The following is a 24458-nucleotide window of genomic DNA, read 5'->3' as shown; positions in this document are numbered from 1 at the left end:
GCTCCGCTCTCCATACTGAGCAGTCCCCGGGAGGCACTCGGACACGTCCCCTGACCGGATAAAGATCGGCTCAGCTCCGCAGCGTGAAATCTCGCCATCAGCGCGGCTCGCGCGGCCGCTCCGGCCCGGCCCGGCGACGCCAGATCGCTATCTGGGGAAACGGGAAGGCACGCCGCTGTCCCCGCCGCCACTCTCGGCCCTGCTCGCAGGGGTGGCCGCGGGGCCCTGGGGATCGCCGCCCTCCCCTCCCCCCTCTCTTCCTTCCCGGCGCTTCCTCCCGGGGGACCCCTGCTTCCCGCCAGCCCCGGGCCCCCAGCGCCCAGCCAGACGCCCTCGCCCCCCTCGCCAGGTCCCGCTGCCTCCTGAAGGTTACGCGACGCAGCGGTGGGGCGCAGGGGGCACCCGCCCTCGCCACCGCCCACCCTAGCGCCCGACGCGTCGCGCCCGGCCGGCCGGGCTGCCGGCGGCTGCCACCGCAATCCCGGCTCTAAATCAGCGAGGGGAGGCGCCCCCTCCCCCCACCCGGCTCCTCGGGCTCCCCGGGCCGCGATTGGCCACGCGGGCGCCCCCACCCCCGGGCCCTCAGCTCCAGCTGCGGCGCCATTGGCTGCGGGTCTCTGCCAGCCTTTACATAAGCCCGGGCGCGCTCGAGTGGAGTTGTATAAAGCGAGCGAGCGAGCGGCGTCGGGGCGGGAGGCTCCAGGCCAGCCCGGGACCGGGGCTGGGAGCTGGAAGGAGGCGGAGGCGGAGGCGGAGGCGGCGGCGGCGGCGGCGGCGGCGGCAGAGGCGGCAGCGAGCTCCCGCTCTCCGACGCCCCCAGGCGGTGGGGCTGAGAGAGCCCGAGGATGGCTCCGAGCGCAGACGCCGGCGTGAGTACCCGCTCCGGTGCCCCCCACCCACTCAGGCAGAGAAAGTTTCTCCCGCCCTTTGCGGCACCCCCATCCGCCCGCCGGGGTGGCGGGGGTGCCGCCCGGGAATCGGGGAAGACGGAGACCGCTAAGGCGGCGGCGGCTTGGCTTCCAACTTGCCAAGAGACGCAGGACTCGACTGGCGCGCAGAGCCTCCCGCGGGCTGGGGGAGAGGCGGGTGCGGGGCCGGAGGTGGAGGAGAGGTGGGAGCGGAGGTGTGGGGGCGATAGCCCTCATCGCTGCAGAGAAGGTGTCGGGGGCGTCCTGGAGGTCAGCTGTTTGGGGAGAGGGCACCGGGGCTGGGAGGGGGCGGAGCAGGTGAGGAGGGATGTGCCTGGGGTACTGGGGAGTCACCCAGCGAACCAGGCTCAGCTCCGGGCCGGGGAAGCTACTGGCCTCGGCCGGGTGCCTAGGCTTCCAAGATGGGGAGGAGCCCTGGGGGGTGCTAGCGCTTCTTCCCCGGGGAAGCCGAGCTCCTGGGCACAGCGCTGGGTGGCAGAGAGCTCGGCGTAGCTGCCGGCTGCCTTTGCTGGACCGAGGTGTGGTCCGCTTGCTTTCAGCCTATCTCAGGCAAGCCAGCTTCAGGCATTCCAGGGGGACCAGGGGTCCTCCTCAGCCCAGTGGGGGCACATGGAGGCTTTGATGGGGCAGCAGGCCGAGCTTAGGGGCATGCCCAGCAATGCAGCGCGCTTCTTTGCAGTACAGTAGTTGGGAGTCCTGGTTAGTCCTGTTTCTGCAGAAACCAACTCAAGAATCCAGAGTCACCCCAGCCTGGATAGGAGCCTCCCAGAGTGGCCGGGAAGTGTTCCTGGGGTTGGGGAGGGGGGTCATTTTCCTCCCTCGGGGAATGACTAATGAATATTGCCGCTGGTGGTGGTAGGGTGTGCACCTAGTGTGGCTTCTGTGTGTCCCAGGAGGTGTTTCAGCTCTCCAGGCAAGACATATTCTTGAGTCACACTTGAGGTGTCTTCTGGGATGGGTGCAGGACTTCCCAAGTGAAGCCAGGTGGAAAAGAAGGGAAGAAGGTTCCAGGGATAGGGGACAACTTTGTAGTGCTGCTTGAATCAGGGGAGAACTCTTGTGGGAAGAGAAACGCTGTTCGTGGGAGATTTTTTTGACCCTGATGACTTGGGGCTGCAGCTACCCAAGACTGAATTAGAGCGAATTCAGAGTCACCCTGTACCTCATTCTCAGCCATGAGGAAGGGGAGATGGAGAATGGAAAGTGGGAATATGGCGGTTCTTAACAATATGGCCCTTGAGGAAGCGTTTTCTCTCTGTCTGACTTGATTAAGAACATGTTTCTGGCAGCAGGTCCTAAAATCCATTTAAGAGACAATGAAGGGAGTTTAAGGTCTTGATGCTGGCACAGTGGACCACAGTTAGAATATCCTGGTTACAGTTGGTACTAATGGTCTCTGGAGAAGGTCAAAAGTGGGCTGCTCAGTTGGGGCTGTATCCTGTACCTCGTCCCTGAACATCGATGAGTGTTTTGAACTCCTAGGGCAGCTGCGTCAGCCTGGAGATCTTTTAGTGGGGCTCTCAATTCATACCCCCAGACCCAGCTCCATCCTCTACCTGCAGTCAACATTTTCCTGCTGCATTTCCCAAGACCTTCTCTCCACTGGGGATTTGTACAGCGAAATACCTGCTTGTTGCTTTCTTCTCTCCTCTCCATCTGGGCTGCACCTGGTGTTCTGAACCCTGATGTTTATTACTCTGCACTTTGATGTTTGGTTAAGAAGTCCTATAGCAGCACCGTAGTGCCCTCTGAATGTGTGGACCATTGGTCTGTGTAATTCTGGGGAGTGAAACATACTCTTATAGAGAGCGGACTACAGACCAGGAAGGTAGTCCTATTAAACAGCTGTGACAGTCCTGTTCTCAATCTTACTTGCTGCCTGCTGAGGCAATGGAAGCTGCCCAGCAGGCTCTTTGGTGCCCAGTAGGGGGCGCCAAAGGCACCCAGCTCAGGACCACTGACTTTTCACTTCTTGCCCTTCATTGGTCATAGTAACTTAATGCTTTAAGCAGGTTCAGGCTATAGCCTTTAACCGTCACCTTCATGATTGGAACCCTTCTACCACGTACTTCCTGGACTTCAGGTGGTCTGTGGTCTCAGGTGCAATGAGACAGATACATGTACAGCATTCCAAGGAAATAGAGCTGGTACCTAGCCCCACCTGCTCTCTGAGATCATCCTTTGTGCTGGGTGCTGGTGTGTTCTTTGAACTTGTTTAGGACTCATAGAGCCCAAGAATATTAGAGCTAGAAGAAAGGAACCTTGAAGAGCACCTACTCCAACGCCGTCCCACATGCAAACTTAATTTACAGATGAGAAAACTGAAACCCAGTTAAGGCAAGTATCTTGCCCAAGGTCACATGGCTATTTGGTGGAAGAGATAGGACTGGGTCCTAGGATTTCCAGTCCTCTACTTAGAGCTCTTTCCGCTGGATGTGTGTTCTCTGCACAGTAGGTGTTCATAATTGCTGACTGATCAGACATCGGTAAATTAATAAATCTAGTAAACTGGGAGAAATTTCCTTTGAATCTGTTATTCAGACTGAGGAGGTGAGGAGCAGTTAAAGCTCTCATAATGTACATATACAGGTAACAGAAATTCCTAATTATTCTTTCCCCCTCCGCCATTATCTTGTCTTGTTATTGCAAGTGGTCTTGTAGGCAAAAGCAGTGCGACTCCTGGTTTCTGTCCACGCACGTAGGAATCAGAAATGCCCAGCCCCTCGCGGTGGTCTTGGAACCCAAGCCTGGAGCTCTTCCTTCCTTCTGCTCAGGCATGCTAGAGTGAGGTCTCTCTGACCTGTAGTCACACCACTGCCTATGGGGCCTCCAGTACTCAGATCCTGGGTGAAGTGGAGAGTTTCCAATCAGTATTTGCCCATTTCCCCATCCTTGCTGCTCCCAGCTCAAGGTCAGAGTTCTAGGATGTTCTATTTTTGCAAAATGCTCATATTAGGGCTTCTTGGGTGACCTGGAAGATACTACCATTTCCATTGCCCTTTTTCTGTTCTGTGAGGCTGGCTGTTGACATCTGAGCCAGGCCCTGGGAAGGAGGTTTGCTGAGTGGCCTGTGGGCTGCCCCCTCTGTGTCCTCTCCCCACCCTGCTCCTTTGCACTCTGCATAGAGCCCCCCCAGAGCCTCTGCAGACTTGCCAGGAACCTTCAGGAGGGACCAGTGCTGCAGAGCCAAAATTCCAAGAGGCGGATCCTCTTCTGTCCCTAAGGCTCACCCGAGGGATGCTTGTTGCCAGGGAAGGTGCTTGAGTTTCCTCATCTCCTTCAGGCTCACAGACAAGTTGGGTCTTTTTCTTCAGGTAGAGGAGGGAAGTGGTAGGATAATGTGGACCACCAGAGAGCCACAGCCCCCTCCTTGAAAGCAGGGTTTCTGAGAGGCTGTGCTTGGGATCTGCGCCTGCTTCCAGCTCTAGCTGAAGAGTTGTGCCAGCATTCCCAAGGCATGGTTTGGCTCTGGATAAGACCAGAGGAATATACTTACATAAAATACAGCTATAGCACAGTACCTCTGTATTTTTGTTTGAATGAGGGAGTGGCATTAGACACTGAGAAAACAAGAAGTCGCCTCTTTCATGAACCCCTCTAGATGGTTGACCCTTAACCTTACTCTCGCTGGGAAGGCAGCTCAGTAGTGGAAATGATGCAGGCTTAGAATCTGGCTCTTCACTTCCTGCTCAGGCACCTTGGACAAACCGCTTAACCTCTGCATGCCTCAGTTTCCTCCTCTGCAAAATGATGAGGCTGGCAACCTGTGATGAGTGTAGGATAGGGAAAATCAAGGAAGATAGTCTTTAACATGCCTCTGCCCTTGGTGAGATGTAAAGAGGTATTCAGCTGGGAGAGGATATTATTGCGGGACCCCTGGGAACCACACTGGGTCTTCCTTTTCCCGGCGAATGAGACCGAGTGTCCAGGTTCGCACATCAGCCTCTGCTCACAGCAACATCTGGGCTGCGGACAAGGCCTCCTTGGCAGGACTCCCTCCTTGCCCTCTTCCCTCCCCCACGTTGGGGTTTTCATTTTGGGGTTCTGCCATGCTTGGGCAAAAGAAATTTTACAGGTCCCAGGATAATTCTGAGTGTGATAGAAGGGCTTGAGCTATTGATTCCTAAGGAAGGATCTTTGTGCTGGGAGAAGGCTTCCTCAGAGCCCAGTGATTTAAGAGTACTGACAAATCCATGCTCACCAAGCCTCCTGCAGGCTGCAGATACAGGCTTCCAGGCCATCCAGGGTTCTGCGAGGGATTTCTGGGGAGCCTGGCTGGTTGCTTAGGGGACATAAACCTGTGAACTCTCCTTAAGAGAAAGTATGAAATCAATTGGTTCATTATTACACCAAACACGCTGGACCACGGAGGGCATTTAAGAAATGAGAGGTAGCAAAGAACTAGGAGGTTGTGTTTGAAAAGTGTGTGGAAAGGTGTGAAGGGGTTGGCGAAGAGGCAGGGGCAGGAAGACCTTTCTCCACTGAACCACATGATCTTGACCTTATTGAAGTCCTTGGGCAGTGAACGGAGGGATTACTTTGCCCATTTGACAATGTGTGTAGACATTTTTGATGGCGACAACTGGGGCAGGGAGTGCTTTTGGCATCTAGTGGGTAGAGGCCAGGGATGACATTAACCATCCTACAATGCACAGGACAACCCCCAACAAAGAACTGTCTGGCCCAAGAAGTCACTAGTGCCAAGGTGGAGAAACCCTGGACCAGAGCATCGCATCATGGAATCACAGCATGTTAGAGGTGGGAGGGATTTTAGAAGTATTTTCACCCAATGCTCCCACTTCATAGCTGAGAACCCTGAGATCCAGAGAGGTGAAGAGACCAGCCAGGGTCACACAGCAAACAAGTGGCAAAACTGGTCTGGACCTCAGATCTGCTGTCTCCTTAGAATGACTTACCCAGACTCTCTGCAAAGTTGTTGTGAAGATTCAATGTGAGCTGTGAAAACACTTAGAAAATTATAAAGAGACTATTATTAATATTGCTATGATTAGGAATTTGGGAGTTTGGAAAGTTCTATTTCTGGCTGTGCCACTGACTCATGGTACAAGTTTGGGCACATCATTCCCCTACCCCCAGGCCTCTCTGTGAGTGCGTGTGGGGTCGGGGGTGGTCTTAGTGAATGATAATTATATCATAATCATTGTCTTTAGAGAAAAGTCCAAAGATTTGCCCTTCAAAAACCCTAGACACTTAAAAAAAAGAAAGGATAAAAATTTTCCTTGAAAGAAATCATGTTGACTTCGTAAGAAGCAAAGCGTTTGCTTCTTGGAAAAATTCCAGTACCCGGGCCCTGTGAGTTGGTTCCAGCCCAGGAAATCTGATCAACATCCGGCGGAGAAACTGATAGCTCCCCAACTGACAAGCGGCTGGATTTGTCCCCACTCCCTCCACGACTTCTCCACCCTTTCCTGCTCAGCCCTCTTGGCCCAGGGAAGTTCTGCAAGGAACTTGAAGGAGAGGTGGGCAGGCGTGTCATTAATTAGTAAAACCTTGTTTACTTAACAGACATATTCTTAAAGATCTCTTCCAAGAGACATTTTGACATATTACTTTAATTAGCCACAGAGGAATCGTGTGTGCCGAGAGTGTCAAATGACCCTTCCTGTGGTTTCCAGTTACTCTTTGTTTGCGCCCAACAAGTACGGTGACAAGGTCACGGGAATCACTGTGGAGCTAAGGGGTCCTGTTGACTGAGGAAGGGACCGTGGGGACTTCTTCCCTCCCTAACAGCCGCTCCACCTACCTTGAGAGTCACCCCCTCCTCCGGATTTCCTTTGTCCCTGCCCTCCTTTGGGACAAGCAGCATGCCGGGGAGCCCCTGTTCCCCACCTGGACAGACAGAGGAGCCTTGCAGGGGTCATGGGAGCAGCCTCGGCTGGTGTTTCCTCACAGAAGGCCCCGCCCTGCCCTTGCCCTCAGGATTGGAGGTGGAAAGGTCCTAGAGGCTGTCCTTAGAGGACCAAGGCTCCACCCCTCCCTGCCCAAATTGGGAGGGCAAGCTCGCTCATAAATCTCACCCGGTTCCTGTCGTGAAGGTGGTGAGCATCTTGCGTGTCCAGGGCAGCCCAGCCTCTGGAGGTCAGTCCCTGTGATCAGAGTTGGTGAGCACACGGGCCCTTTCTGTCGCCTTGCCTCAGTGATGTCATGTTCCCTTTCGCCCTAGTCTCTAAGAACAGACTCTTTCTTGGAATCGCAATCATGCACCAGTCATCCAAGAAGCTATGTATATCCAAAGAGCCTTTTGCAGGTGGGGAAAGAAGAGTTCCCAAGAAGGAGAAATGCTGCCTTGCAAGCAGCGGGGGTGGAGACATGTGTCTTTTGTTCTCAGCTGTAAACCCAGTGCCTTGCACAGTGCTTGGCATATGGGGCTCCACAGGTGCTCGGTGGGTGAACAAATGAATGTGTGAATGTAAGCGGCCAGTCTGGGGCAGATGTGGCCCTTGGTATTAAAGTGGATCTCCAGACAGCCCTGGGTCCATAAGGTCAGCTTTCCTTCTGGCTCCTTCTTCCCAGAACTGGTGCTTGGCCCCAGGGCTCTGTAAACCTCCAAAGGTCCCACTGATCAAGCAGGGTCTGAGGAGCCCACACAGGGTCCGCTCGTGAGGTGGTACCAGCTCTAAGCCTGGAGCAGGGCTGAGTTTCTCCTCCTCTTCACTTCTTCCGGATGCTCACTCCCCCCATCCTCCACCAGGCTGCTACGAGGAAGCTCGGCGCAGGTCTATCTTGGTAGCTGTAAGCTGATAGAAGAGATGATCATTTGGATTTCCACCAAAGACAGACTGGGGAGTGAATCATTGCTTCACGGAAAGATTCCCAGGAGGATGCTTTTAAATAGCAAGGTCCACTAATGCATTTTAAATGATTTAGGACAAAAACCTGACCCATAGACACTTAGGCTCGGAAAAGAACTTTGGAGGTCATCCATTACCACACTGTCAACTACCCCCAGCTCCAGGACGTCCAAGTCCCCTCTGTGATACTCTCACTCACTTTTTGGAAACCAGCCAGTCTAGCCGTCCTGCACACTGCTGCCCCAGATCTAATCGGATCTCTACCCGACTTCAAACCTCCCGCACCGGGTAACTCCAGGCTCCTTCCCAGATGCGCCAGGCAGGCTCTACAGGCCCCAACTGCTGCCTCCACGCAAGACTGTCTCCGCCTTCTCCTGCACCCTCCACTGCACACCCCAGACACTACATTCCAAAGGCATTGCCACCTGCACCGAGCTGAGTCAAATCCACCTGGAATGTAGCTCCCATTGGAATCCAGATTCCCTGTCTCCAGGGGGCCTTTCCTGCCTGCCCTTCCCACCCCCTGCACACCTCGATACTTAATCCCTCCCTCCTACGGGCTGCGTCTGCACTTTGTACCTGTTGCTACTCTGAATGCCTACCCCTGTATCATGTCTCCCCGCTAGTGGGCTGTCAGCTCCTTGAGGTCAGAAGCCATGCCTCAGACATCATTTCTAACCCGGCCCTTAGCATCTGCAAAGTGCTTGAAAAATGGTTGTGTATATGACTATAAACTGAGGGGTTTTGCATTTGGAAAGCAGTGTTTAAAATGTCAAAGAACTCCACCAGGTTCCCTAGACAAATTAGTAACAGAAGCCAGCCCATGCCTCAATGTCTGACCATCCCGTGAGTTCCATTGGACATTTGGCAGCTACTTCTGGACAGGGAGCACCTGGTGGGCCTGGACTCCATCTCCTGAGAGGCACTCGTTCATTCGAAAAACATTTATGCAGTAGTAATAGCATCACTGTCGTCGCCATTACCTACCACGCATGGACTTTGCCAGGACCCTAGGCATGCATTATCTCATTTCATTTCCCATTTTACAGACCCGGAAGTCCGAGCAGTTAATAATACTCATTAAGGACCTGCGCTGCCTTGTGCGTGAGGCTGGGAGACTCCATTTGTCCTCTCACTTTCAGAAACACCATTTCATTAGCCTCCTGGTCTCTGTGGCATCTCCCAGCCTGGGTCCCCTGCGTTTTCATCTGCCTTGTTCTGGAGCAGGACCAAGTCTCTTTTCTATAAGTGCAGCCACAGGCAGCATCTGGAGTTCTCTCCAGTTAGAGGGAAGGAAGAGGAAGCCTTATATTTTCACGGTGCTGGGGAAAATGCATAGGACATGGTGGCCCCGGGGGGTTGGGGAGGTACAGAAGGTCTGGTGTTCGTCTTCCAGGCTGGCAATGCAGAAGACGGGGACGGGGGACGGGGTGGAGAAACGCCGATGACTGAGACATTAGAATATACGCTCCACGGGGGCAAAGACTTCATTTTGTTCTCAGCTGTTTTCCCAATGCCCAGACAGTGCCTGGCAGAAGTGCATAAGACTAGCGAATGAATGACTGAGTGAATGACTGAATGGCAGCCCCCAGCTTTCTCTCCATTTGGGCCACAGTATTTGCTTCCTAGCTGGCCTCTCTGTTTCCAGACCCACGCTCCCACGGCCTCCTCCACACCCCGCTGCTGCAGTGTTCTCTCCAACACGTCCCTCCAGCCAAGTCATCCCTCACCCTCCTGGCTTGTGTTGTGCACCAGGCCTCCACAGCCTCTTCTAACCTCCTAGCCACACCCCGTCCCACCATCCGTCCTGTCCCAGCCACTCCGAGCCTCCTGGGGCTGCATGACCCTGCTCAGCCACCATGCATGTGCTGGCTCCTCAGCCTGGAATGCGTTCTCCACCTTGTCCCTCTGGCCAGTTCATCACCGCCTCTTAGGCCTTCCCCAGCACCCCCAGGCAGAGATGCTTGCTCCTTCCATTGTGCTCCCATCTTACTTCCTTTAAGACAAGTCTGGTGTAGTGAAAGACACTGTTTAGCGTAGTGTCCAAGGACACCATTTCTGGAGCCAAATGGCTTAGACACGAATCCTGGCTCTACCACGTACTAGTTGTGTGACCTTGAGCAAGTTACTTAACCTCTCTGTGCCTTCATTTCCTCATCTGTAAAATGGGGACAAAAGTGGTACCTACCTCACAAGGTTACTATGAGGATTAAATGAGATCATCCATGTAAAGGGTTGGAGTAGTGCCTGGCACATAGTCGGTGGTAGGTAAGTGTTGTTATTACTACCCATTCCTCATATAGTACTTGTTATATGAAATTGCAATTAAAAACAAATCTCCGTTTGCCTTGTGTACAGGGTCCCATGAATTAGGTTGAAGAGTGACGTGATCAGCTCCGAGATTTAGAAAGGGAGCTCTGATGTGGAAGTAGGGCAAGATGAGAAGAAAGGGGGAGCAGTTAACAAGTATTACTGCTGTTCAGTTGAAGGATAAAGGGGGCAAATCCCCAGCAGTGGGGATAGAAAGAGTGGGCAGCTTCGAGAGAAATTCATGAAGTGGATTGACTCGGTGATCCAGCAGTTGTGAAGAATAAGGAAGAAGCAAGAACCAAATATGACTCCAGATCTCCAGTTTGAGTGCTGGGGTTTGAAAGGGTCCAATGAACAGCATCCCACTTCCCTGTTCAGATTCAGGACCAATGAAGGGAAAGAAAGGTGGGGAGGGACAGGGGAGGGGAAGAGAGAGGCAGGGCTCAGACCGATGGAGATTAAAATGCTACCATCATTACAGATACAGCTGTTTGGAAGGCCAGGCTTCAAAGTGGGATTCATGGAGCTTGCTGATGTACCTGCATCCCCACTGCAGCCCTCCCTGTGGGTGGGGGCAGGCCTGAGCCTGCCTGGCCAAGCTCAGCACATGGCAGAGAGTGACCTCTGCAGGGAGGCAGGTCCAGAAAAGGCTCTCCGTGCCCAGTTTTTCCACACTGACCCATCTGATGAGTCCCTGCTCTGGCCCTTGGGAGGAGGGAGTGGGGAAAGGAGGGGAGCCAGGAATGATGCACTAGTCCAGGGGTTCTCAGTCTCAGCACTACTAACATTTTGGGCTGGATAATTCTTTGTTGTAGAGGGCTGTCACCTGCATTGTAGGATGTTAGGCAGTATCCGTGGCCTCTACTAGAGCACCCCCCTTCCCTGGTGGGACAACCAAAAATGCCTCCAGACATTGCCAGCTGTTGAGGGCAAGGGATGCAAATCACCCCTGGTTGAGAACCAGCGCTCTCATCCTATGGAAGATCCTCCGGATGGAAACCTGAGGAGGGAAAAATGAGTGCTCCCTCTAACTCATGACCCAGTGTGGGACCTTTAAATAGGCAGTGCTAGGAGGGCAGGCTGGGATGGCATCTGGTTCGCCAGACCTTTGAGGAGTCTGCTGTCTTCTCTTCTCCTCCTCGCTCTCCTTATCCAGCTAACTTCTTAGCGTCCTTTACCGCTCAGCTACACCATCCTACCTCCACAAAACATTCTTCTTTTCCCCCTCCACCTGGCTAGTTTAGATACCTTCGTGCCCCTCCTCCACAACACCCCTCACCTTGTACTGCAAATGTTGACTAGCTTTCTCCCTGTGACCCCAGCACCGAGCACAGCCCCAGGCTCATTGGGGGTCCACAGGAAGTGTCACTGTGGGTCAGTAAGCTCCCCTAGCTCTCCTCCAACGATGCGTTAGTCCCAGGCGCTCCTCTGTGTAGATCCGGTGGCCTAGCCCATGCAGGGCGGAATGCTTCTGCGGCTGCCTCTTTTCCTCAAGCCTCTGCCCTCCTACAGCTTCTGGAAGGGGTCTGTGCTCCCTGCTGGTTCCCAACATCTGAAGCATTCAGGGCTCTTGCTTTTGTGAGAGCTCAGGGCGGTGTCCTTGGCTCTTGTGATAATTGCTAAAGAACTGCTTGCCCTAAAAATTGCCCTGGAAGCCGCAGCTGCCTGACCCTACATCAGAGATCTAGGTTGCTTGGTTACCAGTTTTCAGACCCAATTCAGGAAAGTCCCGAGGCCGCAGAAAACTGAGTTTGGCTGCATGTGACCCACAGCCAATGTCTAAAGACTGTCTAGCCTTACAGCTATCTGTGTGAAAGGAAAGGAAATAAGCAGCGAGCCTGGCCCCCGAGAGGCGTCACTAGCTCACTTAACCCTGGAAACCTTGGCATGTCATAGGATTCCCAGGTTACCGACGAGGACACTGGAGATCAGAAAGATTAAGAAACATGCGCAAGGTCACCTGCTAGTTTCTGGTGGAGTTGAGGTCCAAATCCAGGTCCCTGACTCTGGGCTTTGGTTTGTTTATTTATTTATCTTTCTCTCGATCCCACTGAGGATTGTTCAAGGTGTTAGCTTGTAGAATAATTTTAAGAAATTATTACAAAGCAATTCTTCCCACTGCCTGAAACACAAGCCCGACCACCTCTCGCCCTTGTTAAGACCCCTGTTTGCCCCCTTCTCTCCCTTCCCCTGCAGGAGCAGCCCAGGTGTTCCGGTCCTGCACCCTCTGGCCAAGCTCTGCCACTGATATTTATCCTCGCCTCCCCCGGGCTGCACTGCCCCAGATGTCTTCCCATTGCACTTACACTACTTACTTACTACTTAACGCCACTCCTACCTGTAGATAGCTAGTAGGTGCTTGTTACACAGCATTCAAGAAAACAAAAAAGTTCAGTTCAACATACTTTTTAAAATTCTATTTTTAGCTTTTCTCCCCAAAGATTGAGATGTTCACAGTGGTGTGACAGGAGGTTTCTGAGCCAACTGTGTAAAATGTGAGGTCACTCCAGCACCTGCTGTCCTTCTGCTTCAGGCAGTACCATCCTGCTCTGCTTTCTTCCCCAAACTCCATATCCCGCCTCTTCCTATGATACTCTCTGGCTAAATTGATTTTCTTGATAGACCTCAACAAGCTGGTGATGAATTCTGGTAGCAGAAACGTTTTTCACTTCAAATCAGATTGTAGCTTACACTCCCAACTGGGGACTGTGAGTCTGGGGCAGTGGTTCTCAGCCCAGGCTGCCCATTAACATCATCAGAGGAGCTTCTAAAAATACACCCGAACCCCACCCCAGACCAGTTACATCAGAAACTGGGGTGAAGGATCTGGGCAGCAGCATAGCTCTAAAAGCTCCCCAGGTGATTCGATTGGACAGCTAGGGTTTAGAATCACTGGTCTAGAGCCTTGCTACTACAAGTGAAGTCTGCGGACCAGCAGCCTTGGCATCCCCTGAAAGCTTGTTAGAATGCAGAATCTCAGGCCCCACCCCAGACCTACCAAATCAGAATCAGCATTTTACCAAGACCCTCAGGTGATTGGTAAGCACGTTACAGTTTAAGAAGCATTGCTTTCGGGAAAGAACAGTTTTAAGATAACTGTATGACAAGTTGCAAGCAATTTCTGCTGATTCACGTTATCATTTGGACATATTCCTTCATCCATTTAACAAATGTTAATTGAGTGCCTCCTAGTACTCGGCACCACGATGGTTTGGGGGAACACGTTGGCATGCATCTCTATCTTGGCTTGCAAATTCCTGCCCATACCCCATCTTCTCTAGGCTCTGGCCATTAATGGTAGCTATCTTTTGTCTACTAGACCCGACCCCCTCCTCCAGTTCCAGCCCTTTCCTTCTTCTCAATTCTTTGCAAAAATTAGAGTCAGAATCCCTCTTTGTCAGTCCCTATCAATTGTGGTAATTTGACTGAGCTGAAGATAGCTAGTACTTTGAGTATCTAATGATCAACCGAGCCCGCAGCCCTGAGGATTGGTTTCAGACCCTTAGATCTAGAGGCAGAGAAGTTTCTTGAACTAATCACTGTAGTATATAGTATGGTTTCTTAACTCTGGCTATTCAACATGTAGTTTATGGACCAGGATGGTCAGAATCACATGGGAGCTTGTTCAGAATATATAATCTTGGGCTCTCCTGCAGACCAGCTGAATCAGAATCTGCATTTTAACAAGACCACCAGGTGATTCATGTACATATAAAAGTTTGAGAAGCACTGGAGCACTGGTATAAATTCTCAAATTTTGCAACATATTAGAATCATGTAGGAAGCTTTTAAAATTCTGATGCCCCTGCTGCATCCTATGCCAAGTGAGTGAGAACATCTTGGGATGAGACCAGGCATGAGTATTTTTTTATTACGGTATAATATACATAACATAAAACTTACCATTTTGACCATTTATAAGTGTATAGTTCAGTGATACTAAATGCATTCACATTGTCGTGCAAACATCACCACCATCCATCTCCAGAACTTTTCATCTTCCCAAACTGAAACTCCATAACCATTAAACACTAACTAGCCATTCCCCTGTCCCCCCAGCCCCTGGTAACCACCACTCTTCTTTCTGCCTCTATGAATTTGACTACTCCAGGTACCTCGTATAAGTGGAATCATACAGTGTTTGTCTTTTATGACTGGCTTATTTCACTTAGCATAATGTCTTCTAGGTTCATCCATGTTGTAGCATGTGTCAGAATTTCCTTCCTTTTTAAGGCATATCATATTCCATTGTATGTACATGCCACACTTTGGACATATGGATTGATGGACACTTGGGTTGCTCGTGGCCACTGTGAATAATGCAATTACGAACTTGGGTATACAGATATCTGTTCCAGTCCCCTCTTTCAATTCTTTTGGGTCTATACCCAGAAATGGAATTGCTGCATCACATGGTAATTGTTTTTTGGATTTTTTGAGGAACTGCTGCACAGCAGTTTTCCACAGCAGCTGCACCATTTTATAGTCCCATCAGCAATGCATAAGGGTCCCAATTTCTCCACACCCTCACCAACAATTGTTATTTCCTGGTTTTTTGATTATAGCCGTTCTAATGAGTGTGAAGTATTATCTCACTGTGGGTTTCATTTGCATTTCCCTAATGATTAGTGATGTTGAGCATCTTTTCATATACTTATTGACCAATTGTATATCTTCTTTGGAGAAACGTTTATTCAAGTCCTTTACCCATTTTGAATTGGATTGTTTTGTTGTTGTTTTTGAGTTGTAGGACTTCTTTATATATTCTGGATATTAATCCCTTATCAGATATATGATTTGCAAATATTTTCTCCCATTACATGGGTTGCCTTTTCACTCTATTGATAGTGTCCTGTGATGCCCAAAAGTTTTAAATTTTGATGCAGTCCATTTAATCTATTTTTTCTTCTGTTGCCTGTACTTTTGGTGTCATATCCAAGAAATCATTTTCAGACAACGGTATTTTTTAAAGCTCCCCAAGTGATTCCAACGTACAGCTAAGGTCGAGCAATGTTTCTCAAATTTTAACGTGCGTTCAGATCACCTGAAATCGTGTTAAAATGCACATTCTGATTTATTAGGTCTGGGGTGGGGCCCAAGATTCTGCATTTCTAACAAACTCCTCGCTAATGCTGATGCTGTTGGTCTGGGGACCACTGGGTAGCCAGAGTGTAGAGGGGCATTTCAGTGATTTCCTTCATCTGAGCCCTGAGCTAGAGGGTGGATATTTACCAGGCCTTTTCCTAAGTGTCCCACCACAACTGTTTCCCAGCAGGCCCTCGGCTGACCCTCTAACCTTCAACTGGTGCTGAGCAGCCCTGGGAGCCTTTGGCATGTCAGAAGAATGAAATATAAAGGACCTGTTCTCCCTGCTCCACTCTCAGCCCACCCCCCTGGGGGAGGCCGTCCACTGGTCTGCTCGTGCCTAGTGCATTCAGTTCCACACTAATGATGGCTGGTTCCTGTCTGGCCTTGGCCCCTGCAAGGGAACTGCTACAGAGCTCTGCTGAATAGCTGTTTTGCTCAAAATATGTTTAATATGCTCAGAAAGGAAAACCACACAGGTTGGTCTGAAGCTTATAGAAGAAGCTGGGAAGAAAAACTGCCGAAGGTCTGCTTCTAAAAAAAAATCCTTTAATTCATCATAGAATTTTAGAGCCGGAAAGGACCTTTAGAGATCTACTCCCAGACCCTCATTTTGGAGAATAAAGCTGGGGCCCAGCAAGGCTGTGACTTGTTCAAGGTCACCAAGCAAAACAGAGGTCAACCCACAGGTGTATTATTTCTGTTTCATCTTGCTTTAGGTTATTTATCTGGAAATGGATAACGCAGAGTAGCTATTTCTTTCAGACGTCTCCTTTAATTAAAAGTTCTACTTTCAAACAAAGGTAAAAATCAAGAGGCTGGATCACAGTTCTTGCCCCTCGTGGCCTTCGTTAGAAAATTTCTACCAGATGCTTATATTACCCTAATAGGACCTGCCTCCCCGGTGGCAGTGACCCAAATTGCAAGTGCAGTAGTGCCTGGGAGGAACTTAATAGCTTCTAGAAGGCATGCCCAATACCAATTTTTCCTTCATGCCCATTGCAAATGTAAGCTGATCACAGTACTCTTTCAAGCCACTGCCAGTCAGTTTGACTGTCAAGTTGAAACTCGTCTGCCATCCCTACAGTAGAGTTCATACCTTGAAAAGTCCTGTGACCTTCAGATCCACGCTACATTTCAGCATGGCTATGCTGGTTGTTAGATACTCTTTAGCTTCTCATTCCCCCACCCCACCCCAGCTGCTCATTAATCCAATTATGAGTTTCCTTTATCCAACCAAACTTCTTGCCAAGTTGCAGAACTCTCGGAGTGATGTGTTTGCCTTTAGTGACTCGACAGCCCAGTAGATGTTGCTGCTGTGTTCAGACGTCTCTGTAATTGGGGCTGACCTCATTCTGATAGTGCAACACCCAGCATGTGCCCTCTAACCACGCTACAAGAACTTTCTTCCCAGGAAGGCTCGCTGAGGTTAGTTTCTGCCCTGCAGTTAGAGCCCTGCCCCTGTGTCTCTCTCCAGTCCCCCCAGCGAGGCATTAGGGAGGCTTCTGGGTCATGTTTGGCTCCATAGACAGTGCCTGGGCCCTTCAGTTTGGTCTCTGGGTCCTGAACTGGAGCAAGCTCCTTTGCTGGCAGGAATGTCTGTCTCCATCTGGGGAGTCAGTCTTCAGGTCTTCTCTTCATTAAGACATCAGCCTCACTCAGCCTTGCTCTTGGCTGCCAGCCACACTGACAAGCCAGCAGGAGAAGTTCCATCAGGAAGAGGTGTGCTGCCCTCTGTAGGCAGGAAGGCACCGCTTTGCCTGCGGGACTGCCGGTGCAGACCTTGTGGGACTTGTCCCAGGGGAGCCTTTGGAACACTCTCAGAGTTCTGATTCTAAGCCTGCGGGCAGCAGCTCGGGGTGGTGCCATCTGTAGCATTCTCAGTGTCTCCCTGGCTCACGTCAGGAAAGGATGGAGTTCTTCCACCTCCTTGGCCACTCTCATCTGTCTCCTGTGTGCCTGCCACCAGCTCCCACAGCTCCAGGCTGTTTGGCAACACCCTGAGTTATGTTAGAGATATAATGATGAATTATACAATGGATTATACATAATTAATTTATAATAAAACACACACCCACAGTGGTTTAATTTCTCCAAGTGAATGATGTGCTGCTCGCCAGATCCTGCTGGAATACGTTGCATAACTGACTGCTTCCTGGTCTGGAGGCGATGGCCAGCTGCCCTAGGGAGGGACCTTGGCAGGGGAACCTTCCAAGTCACAGATTCCCTCCAGGCTGCCTCTGGGGTAGGTCCCACAGAAGGACAGTCCTTTACTGCCTCTACTATTGTTCTAGACATGGACCCTCATGGGGGTCTCACCCACCCCTGGACTCTCTGAGATCTGTTGTTTTCTTCATTCTCCCAGCCTTTCTCCCAGAGGATGGGAGATGCCCGTGTGTTTATACTCTACCATTTCTTCCCTCCTTCCTTCCTTCCTTCCTTCCTTCCTTCCTTCCTCCCTCCCTCCCTCCCTTCCTTCCTTCCTTCCTTCATTCTCCCAGCCTTTCTCCCAGAGGATGGGAGATGCCCGTGTGTTTATACTCTACCATTTCTTCCCTCCTTCCTTCCTTCCTCCCTCCCTCCCTCCCATCCTTCCTTCCTTCCTTCCTTCCTTCATTCTCCCAGCCTTTCTCCCAGAGGATGGGAGATGCCCGTGTGTTTATACTCTACCATTTCTTCCTTCCTCCCTTCCTTCCTTCCTTCCTTCCTCCCTTCCTTCCTTCCTTCCTCCCTCTCTCCCTCCCTTCCTTCATTCTCCCAACCTTTCTCCCAGAGGATGGGAGATGCCCGTGTGTTTATACTCTACCATTTCTTCCTTCCCTCCCTCCCTTTCCTTCCTTCCTTCCTTCCTCCCTCCCTCCCTCCCTTCCTTCCTTCCTTTCCTTCCTTTCCTTCCTTCCTTCCTTCCTAAATATGTACTGAGTGCCTCTTTTGTGCCAGACAACTGTCCTTGGCTTCGTATGCATACGTGAACAAAACAGAGATCCTTGCCCTGGTGGAGCTTATGTTCTGGCTGAGGGAGACAGACACTAAGTAACAAAACATGATGAATGAGGAAGTCATCCAGCAGGTTATACAGTGACAGGTGCTGTAGAAAAAGAAAAGGCAGAGCAGGATAAGGGTGACCTGACATGATGGGGACAAGTTGCAGTTTTAAAGAGCATAGTCAGGACAGGTCTTGTGGAAAAGTGGCAGCCTAGGGGTTGCCAAGCCCTCCAGGAACAGGAAAGAAAGGTACTGCTGCACCTAACATTTATAACTTTTGGTTTCAGATGTTCCAGATGCTTCTGTTCCTGCTGCTGCTGTGGTTTCTGCCCCTGACTGAGGGGTCCCTGCGGGCTGAACCCATGTTCACGGCAGTCACCAATTCAGTCCTGCCCCCTGACTATGACAGCAACCCCACCCAGCTCAACTATGGAGTGGCAGTGACTGATGTGGACCACGACGGGGACTTTGAGATCGTCGTGGCAGGGTAAGTGCCTCCCGCCCTGCGTTTGACAGATATATTAGTCAGCTTTTGCTGTAATAGGGCCAGATAACAAATAGCTCCAAAAGCCCAGGGGCTTGCAACAACACACATTCTCATGCACTTGGGTCTTCGCCGGACTCAGCTGGGTTCTGGTAGGCTGTGTCCTTGCCTTTTTGCTGTAGCAGTGAGTTGGGATGGAGGGTAGATTGGAAGAAAAGTGCTTAATCCACAGGCTTTCCAGGGAGAAGATTTGAATGCCCTGCTTCAAGGCACTCTGTTCATATTTCAGCCTCCTTAGTTATGCAGGTGTTACTTCCTTACCAGTGAGACACTAGAATCTCTATATAAGAGGGTTTTAAGGGTGACAATTATGGTAGAAGGGGATGCTCAAAGCTGCCTTTGCACAGCATTTTACACAAGACTAAGAAAACATTAATTGCCTGTTTCAGAGAAGGGGGGAGGTTGGCGATGAAGAAGGATAGTTAAACTTCCTCTAAACCATGCCTTGACGCTCCTGGTCCCTTCTCTCCTGAGACGCAACATTGTATATCAAGAAAAGATTTGGAGTCCAAATAGCTTGACTTCATGCCTTAGATCTCTAGCTTTCTAGTTGCATGACCTTGAGTCAGCCCCTTCTGCACCGAGATTCAGATGTATCATCTGCAAAAATGGAGATAGCAATATGCCCCTCTATCATGAAGCTTCAGTCGCTGTTGCACGTGAGTGCATTGTAAATTCTGCCAATCACCATGGATAATCCTTATTTATGGAGCACTAATATGTGCCAGGCACTGTGCTAAGCCTTTCCACGCACTGTCTTATTTAATCCTCCTGACAACACTATGCAGTAAATATACAAGAAAAGGAAATTAGTGTTCAGAGATGGTGAGTGACTTGCCCTCTATCAAGTAAATAGTAAGTGGATGAGTCAGGATTTGAACCCCGCGGCTCCCTAACTATAGAGCTGCTAAACTACATTGTACAAAGTTTAGTTATCCCTTCAAAAATCAGCCAATCAATAAATACACTACAGGGGCCTGTCAACCTCATTCTGGAAGGCTGGAGCTTTTATGGCAGCACTGAACAGAGTAAATGGCAAGTAACATTATTTGTAGCGGTTGCATGTAACAGTAGAAAGCACTGACTTTGGCATTGGAAAACCTGGTTTTAATCCTGTGTCATCCAATAGTTGTGAGCCTTGTGCAAGTTACTTAACTACACAGCCCCCACTTTCCTCATCTGTAAAATGGGCATGTTGAAATCTACCCCTGCCTACCACACAGGGCAGTGGTGAGGATTAGTGCTGATGATGTATAGAAAAGATACTTTGTAAGTGCATTTCTTCTTTCATTTATTCTTTTCTTGTACACCATGAAGAATAGAAGTTCCTAGATTCTAGATCTCCTGGAAGTCTAGATTAGTGTGCTGACAAATAGAACTTTCTATGATGATGTAGAAGTTCTATGTTGTTTCTGTCCAATATGGTGTCCACTAGCCACGTGTGGCTATTGAGCACTTGAAATGTGGCTACTGTGACCAAGGAACTGAATTTTTAATTTTATTTCATTTTAATAATTATATAGCCACATTTAAATTAGACAGCACTGTTCTGGGACTTCAGAAGGAAAACTAAAGAGCAGAGTGTGATAGAAAAGGGGGAAACAGGAATGGTTGTAATGACCCTTATTGCCGGGGGTGACCTGTGCAGGGTCGGAGCCAAGCAGCTTGTCTGTGTTCAGTTCTGTGACTGTCCAGTCACTCTCTGAGTCCAAGAGAAGCCTTCCTGGCCAAATCCTGCTTCCCGGAGCCTGTGCCACTCTGCCAGGGTCTCTGGGTAAGGGGCGGTGATGCACTTCTGAGATGTTCTGGTTGGCCCTGCCTCCTACCCGATGACACCAGCCTCCCTCTGGTAGGCACTGGGAGCTGACAGAGGACAGAGGACAGTGAGGCAACTTCCCTCCTTCCTATCTTTCCCTCCTCCTGGGCCCCCACAAGTTACTACGATGAGCAGGTTCTCCTTTCATCTTGGACGATGGGTGGCAAGCTCAGATTTCCATCCCACCCATCCGTTGAGGTGCAGGGGATTGTTACTGCATCTCCTGAGCATCCAGCTTCTTGCTTTCCCAGTGCTGGGCGTTCATTTCATCTTCCTTTTCAGTGAAGGCTTTTTCTCTTTCTCTTCCAAGGAACTCAAGAAATTTGCTTTTGTGTCTTCTATGGCAGAGAAGCTAGACCATCATTCGTAGGCAGTTTAGAGTAGATGTCTAAACCTTGTCTAGCTTGCTGCTTCCTGTGGGGCCTGTAGCACTTTGGAGTTATCCTGTAGAAGCAAGAACCAGACCATCCTGGGTCTTTATTCTGAATCAGCCAGAGATCAGGGAAAGGCCCTTGTCTCTTCTCCCAGCGAAGGGCTGAGCCAGGCAGCCCCTGTCTGAGAAAGCTTGGGCTGCCAGGTGTTCTTCTAAAAGATGACATTGCTCACCGCCAGCAAAGAGGAAGATTTACATGGAGGACAGGAGGGCGAAATTGGGCAGCCTCCCAGCTCCAGGTCAGGCCTTCTTTGTGGCTGTTATTGCAGCATTGTGAATTCTCAGAGCATCAGAAAGACACGTGCTAATTTAAGTACCAAAATACATTCCAAAGGCAAATATAACTCTTTATTATCTTCAGCTTAGGATGATTTGTCACTGTCTTCTTCTTTGGGCTGGATAACCAGATGTTGACTATACAGACATATTTAAATCAGGACCTTGGCAGGTCATTCGGTCCACCCCTTGCCTTCCAATAAGGTCACACCTATAGTTTTTGGAGGCTCCCTTTATTTAGAGCTTTCCAAGGGAATGTGTGCAATCTTTTCATAATCCAGCTCAATTACTTATGTCAAGAATCTATGTGACTAACCTGAATCCCTCATATTCGAGCTTAGTAAGCCATTTCTTTTAACTCTTGTTTTGCTATTACCTTTGGGGATATAAACCAAGTGGTCACTACCCTTTCAAATAATGACAGCTAGGATCACTGCCCTGCCTTTCATGCCCTGTGGACTCCTTGTCAACATTTCTGACTTTGACTTTCATTCAGTTTTATCCACCCTACACCCATATTTAACTCTGTTTCCTTCTCTGTTTGATGGTAGACTCTGTTTAGGAATCACATAGCAGGAATTAAAATTTTTAAAAATTGAATGTGAATGCCTTTACCTGGGGCACCTGCAGTCCAGCTCCTGACAGGCCCACCCTCTATTATCTTACAGACCTTTCCATTAGCTGGCACCTGAAGGCATTTGCGTTTCTGACCCCTGGGATATTGGGCAGCTCTTCAGTTTATAAAATGCCCGCACTTGAACTTGTCTTGGATTTGTTGACCTTGTAGTGTGTCTGACTCCAGCCCTGTTGCTTTGAGTATTTACTCTTTGAATAGGTTTGTTTTGTTTTGCCTTTTTGGTATCCTCCTTCTGGGTATTGACGGCATTGATTTTGAGCATGTTGTGGGTGAGTTTGTGTTGTTTCAGAGTCTTAAGTTAATTGTGATGGAAGGCGTGTGCACACTTCTGACTCTGGGAGGAGCAGAAAATGACCGCCCTTTGCTCCGCGGGGGTGGGGGAGGGAGAGGGCCGGCTCTGATCCTCCGCCACAGCTGGGCGAGTGCCTCCGCATGTGGAGGGCTTATCTGTTAACCGGCAGGTGCATGATTGCGGGTCTGCGTACAGTCTCCTCTCTGCGGGGTGAGGGGAGGATTTGATCACCCCCGGAGACGTCGACGCACGCACAGACCATTGAAGATCTTCGAGACGGGTTCCCTGGGTAAGTAAAAAGCCTGGTGGCTTCTCCTTTTATCAGTGCAACTAAACACCCAATCTACAGTCTCACGAAGTCTGGAAAGGAATCCCTGTTGGTGTCAATCTTGAACAATTCCTTTAGAGGAGCTTTTGTTTGCTGGGATATCCCCAGAGGTCTGAAATAACCCCTCTACCCTGTCAGTTTCCAAGAAGTTTTGCCCAAATGGAAAGATTGTAGTGGTTCTAAAGTTTAAATCACGATTTAGATCAGTTTTTCTACACAAAGAGCATTCCCTTGATAAAACCTTAACGCATTCTTCACACTTGGAAGGGTTTCGTTTAAAGGGATGCTACGTATTGTAAACCAGTGTTTCATTTTTTCTTAATTTTGCAGCTATGTCAGAAAACTTTTTTAATTTACTTAAATTAATTGAATTATTTTAAAGGCAAACTGTATTCAGTTACCAGATTAATCATAATCATATAGGAGATATTTTTGCCATTATAAGTAATAAGAACAATGATAAAGAATGAGATATTTATCCATGATTAAACCAAAGCAGCATTTATGCATTTTATTACCAGCATATATCGATATATGCAGTATATATAGATGTATATAGTGTGTATAGATAGATATAGTAGATAGATGTAGTATCCATATACATATATTTAGGTCTATGTAGTAAACATAAATATATATAGTGCATATACATACACACACACACTTTCAACAAAATAGGAAAAATACTTTTGAACTTTCAGTCTTAACTGTTTTGTAAAATATCAATATGACGTTCTAATAGATTTGATCATCAGTTTTGACAACTTAAAAAGTTAGATTATTTCAGTTTCTCTTTTTTTAATTTAAAATACCTTTTACATTTTGATAACACAAATGTTTTATTGCAAAAAAATCCACACAATATAGATGAAAGTAAAAATCCATCTTTACCAACCTCCCATCCCTACTCCAAGCTCATCCCAGTGCCCTTCCAGAATAACAATTGTTTCCAGTTTAGTGCTTATACTTCCGAAAATTTCTATGTTACATATATATATTTTAAAAATATATAATTTCAAGAGGAATCAAACTGATACACATTGTTCCAGAGCTTGCTTTTTTCAGTGTAACATATTCATTGTTCCAACATATGGATCTAACCTAATTTTTTTAAGTTACGTAGTGTGGATGTGCCACATTTGTTTTGCCACTCCTCAAGTGACATTTAAGCTGTCTCTAATCTGTGACCATTGCAGACAATGCTGTACTGCATATCCTTACACACATATGCGGATGTTTCTCTGGGATGATACCAAGAAGTGGAAATGCTGGGAATGATATGTACATTTTATACCTTAATAGATATCGCCAATGTTACCAATCTCAATCTTTTTCTATGTATTCATAGCCTAGAAATAAAGGGTAATTTGGGGGATTATTGATATCAACAGCTATTCAAACACCTACTGTGTGTACTGCCACATAGGCTCCAGGGTCTGAACTTTATCAATTTAGATGTAATAAAGAAGGGGGGAAAAAAGTCCTATTCTACATCTGTAAAAGAAGCTGCTGCTGTTAAAAACTGGATTGAGGAACTTCAATACTCTGATTCAAACTGCTAAAAAGACTTCCTCTAAAGCTTCCTCTGCAAAAATATATTCCTTAAATGGGTCACCCTTAACCCTAAGATTCATTGTCCTCGGTATCATGGAAGAATGATTGCAGGGTGCCAGCTCTTCTGCTATGGTTAAGCATGGACTGCCCCTGATTTTGAGTACTAAGAAGACAGGAGCTGGAGCAGGAGCCAGGGCTTTTAAACCCATTCTTAAAACTTTTATAAAAGGGTTACTCAGTAGTGCATGACAGGTTTTTGAGAGATATCTCAGTGCTACATCTGAACCTCCTTCTCCCCAGCCCTGGGCAGCCAGAAGCAATGGGCAAAAATTCCACTCCCCACCTCAAGTCACAGATTCTCCTGACAGCTCAAAGGACTGAGGCCCCTACGTAGTTACCCTGGTCACACACACACACACACACACACACACACCCACACACCCAGAGCAAGGTGTCA

The 24458-nt window shown here is 49.0% G+C and overlaps 1 protein-coding gene across 1 annotated transcript in view; it reads left to right on the top strand.

Annotated features, from left to right (window-relative positions):
* The first annotated feature begins 788 nt into the window (after positions 1-788).
* CRTAC1 (cartilage acidic protein 1) overlaps positions 789-24458 on the top strand; it is a 135721-nt gene continuing 112051 nt past the window's right edge. The window contains exons 1-2 of the mRNA XM_068549001.1: positions 789-869; positions 18409-18608. Of these exons, the coding sequence (XP_068405102.1) occupies positions 846-869; positions 18409-18608 (224 nt within the window). The 5' untranslated portion in view covers positions 789-845. The remainder of the gene's footprint in view (positions 870-18408; positions 18609-24458) is intronic.

Source organism: Eschrichtius robustus, chromosome 7, assembly GCF_028021215.1.
Source record: "Eschrichtius robustus isolate mEscRob2 chromosome 7, mEscRob2.pri, whole genome shotgun sequence".
Classification (NCBI taxonomy): Eukaryota; Metazoa; Chordata; class Mammalia; order Artiodactyla; family Eschrichtiidae; genus Eschrichtius; species Eschrichtius robustus.
The sequence above is the reverse complement of the archived record's forward strand: the minus strand, read 5'-3'. Positions and strand labels throughout refer to the sequence as shown.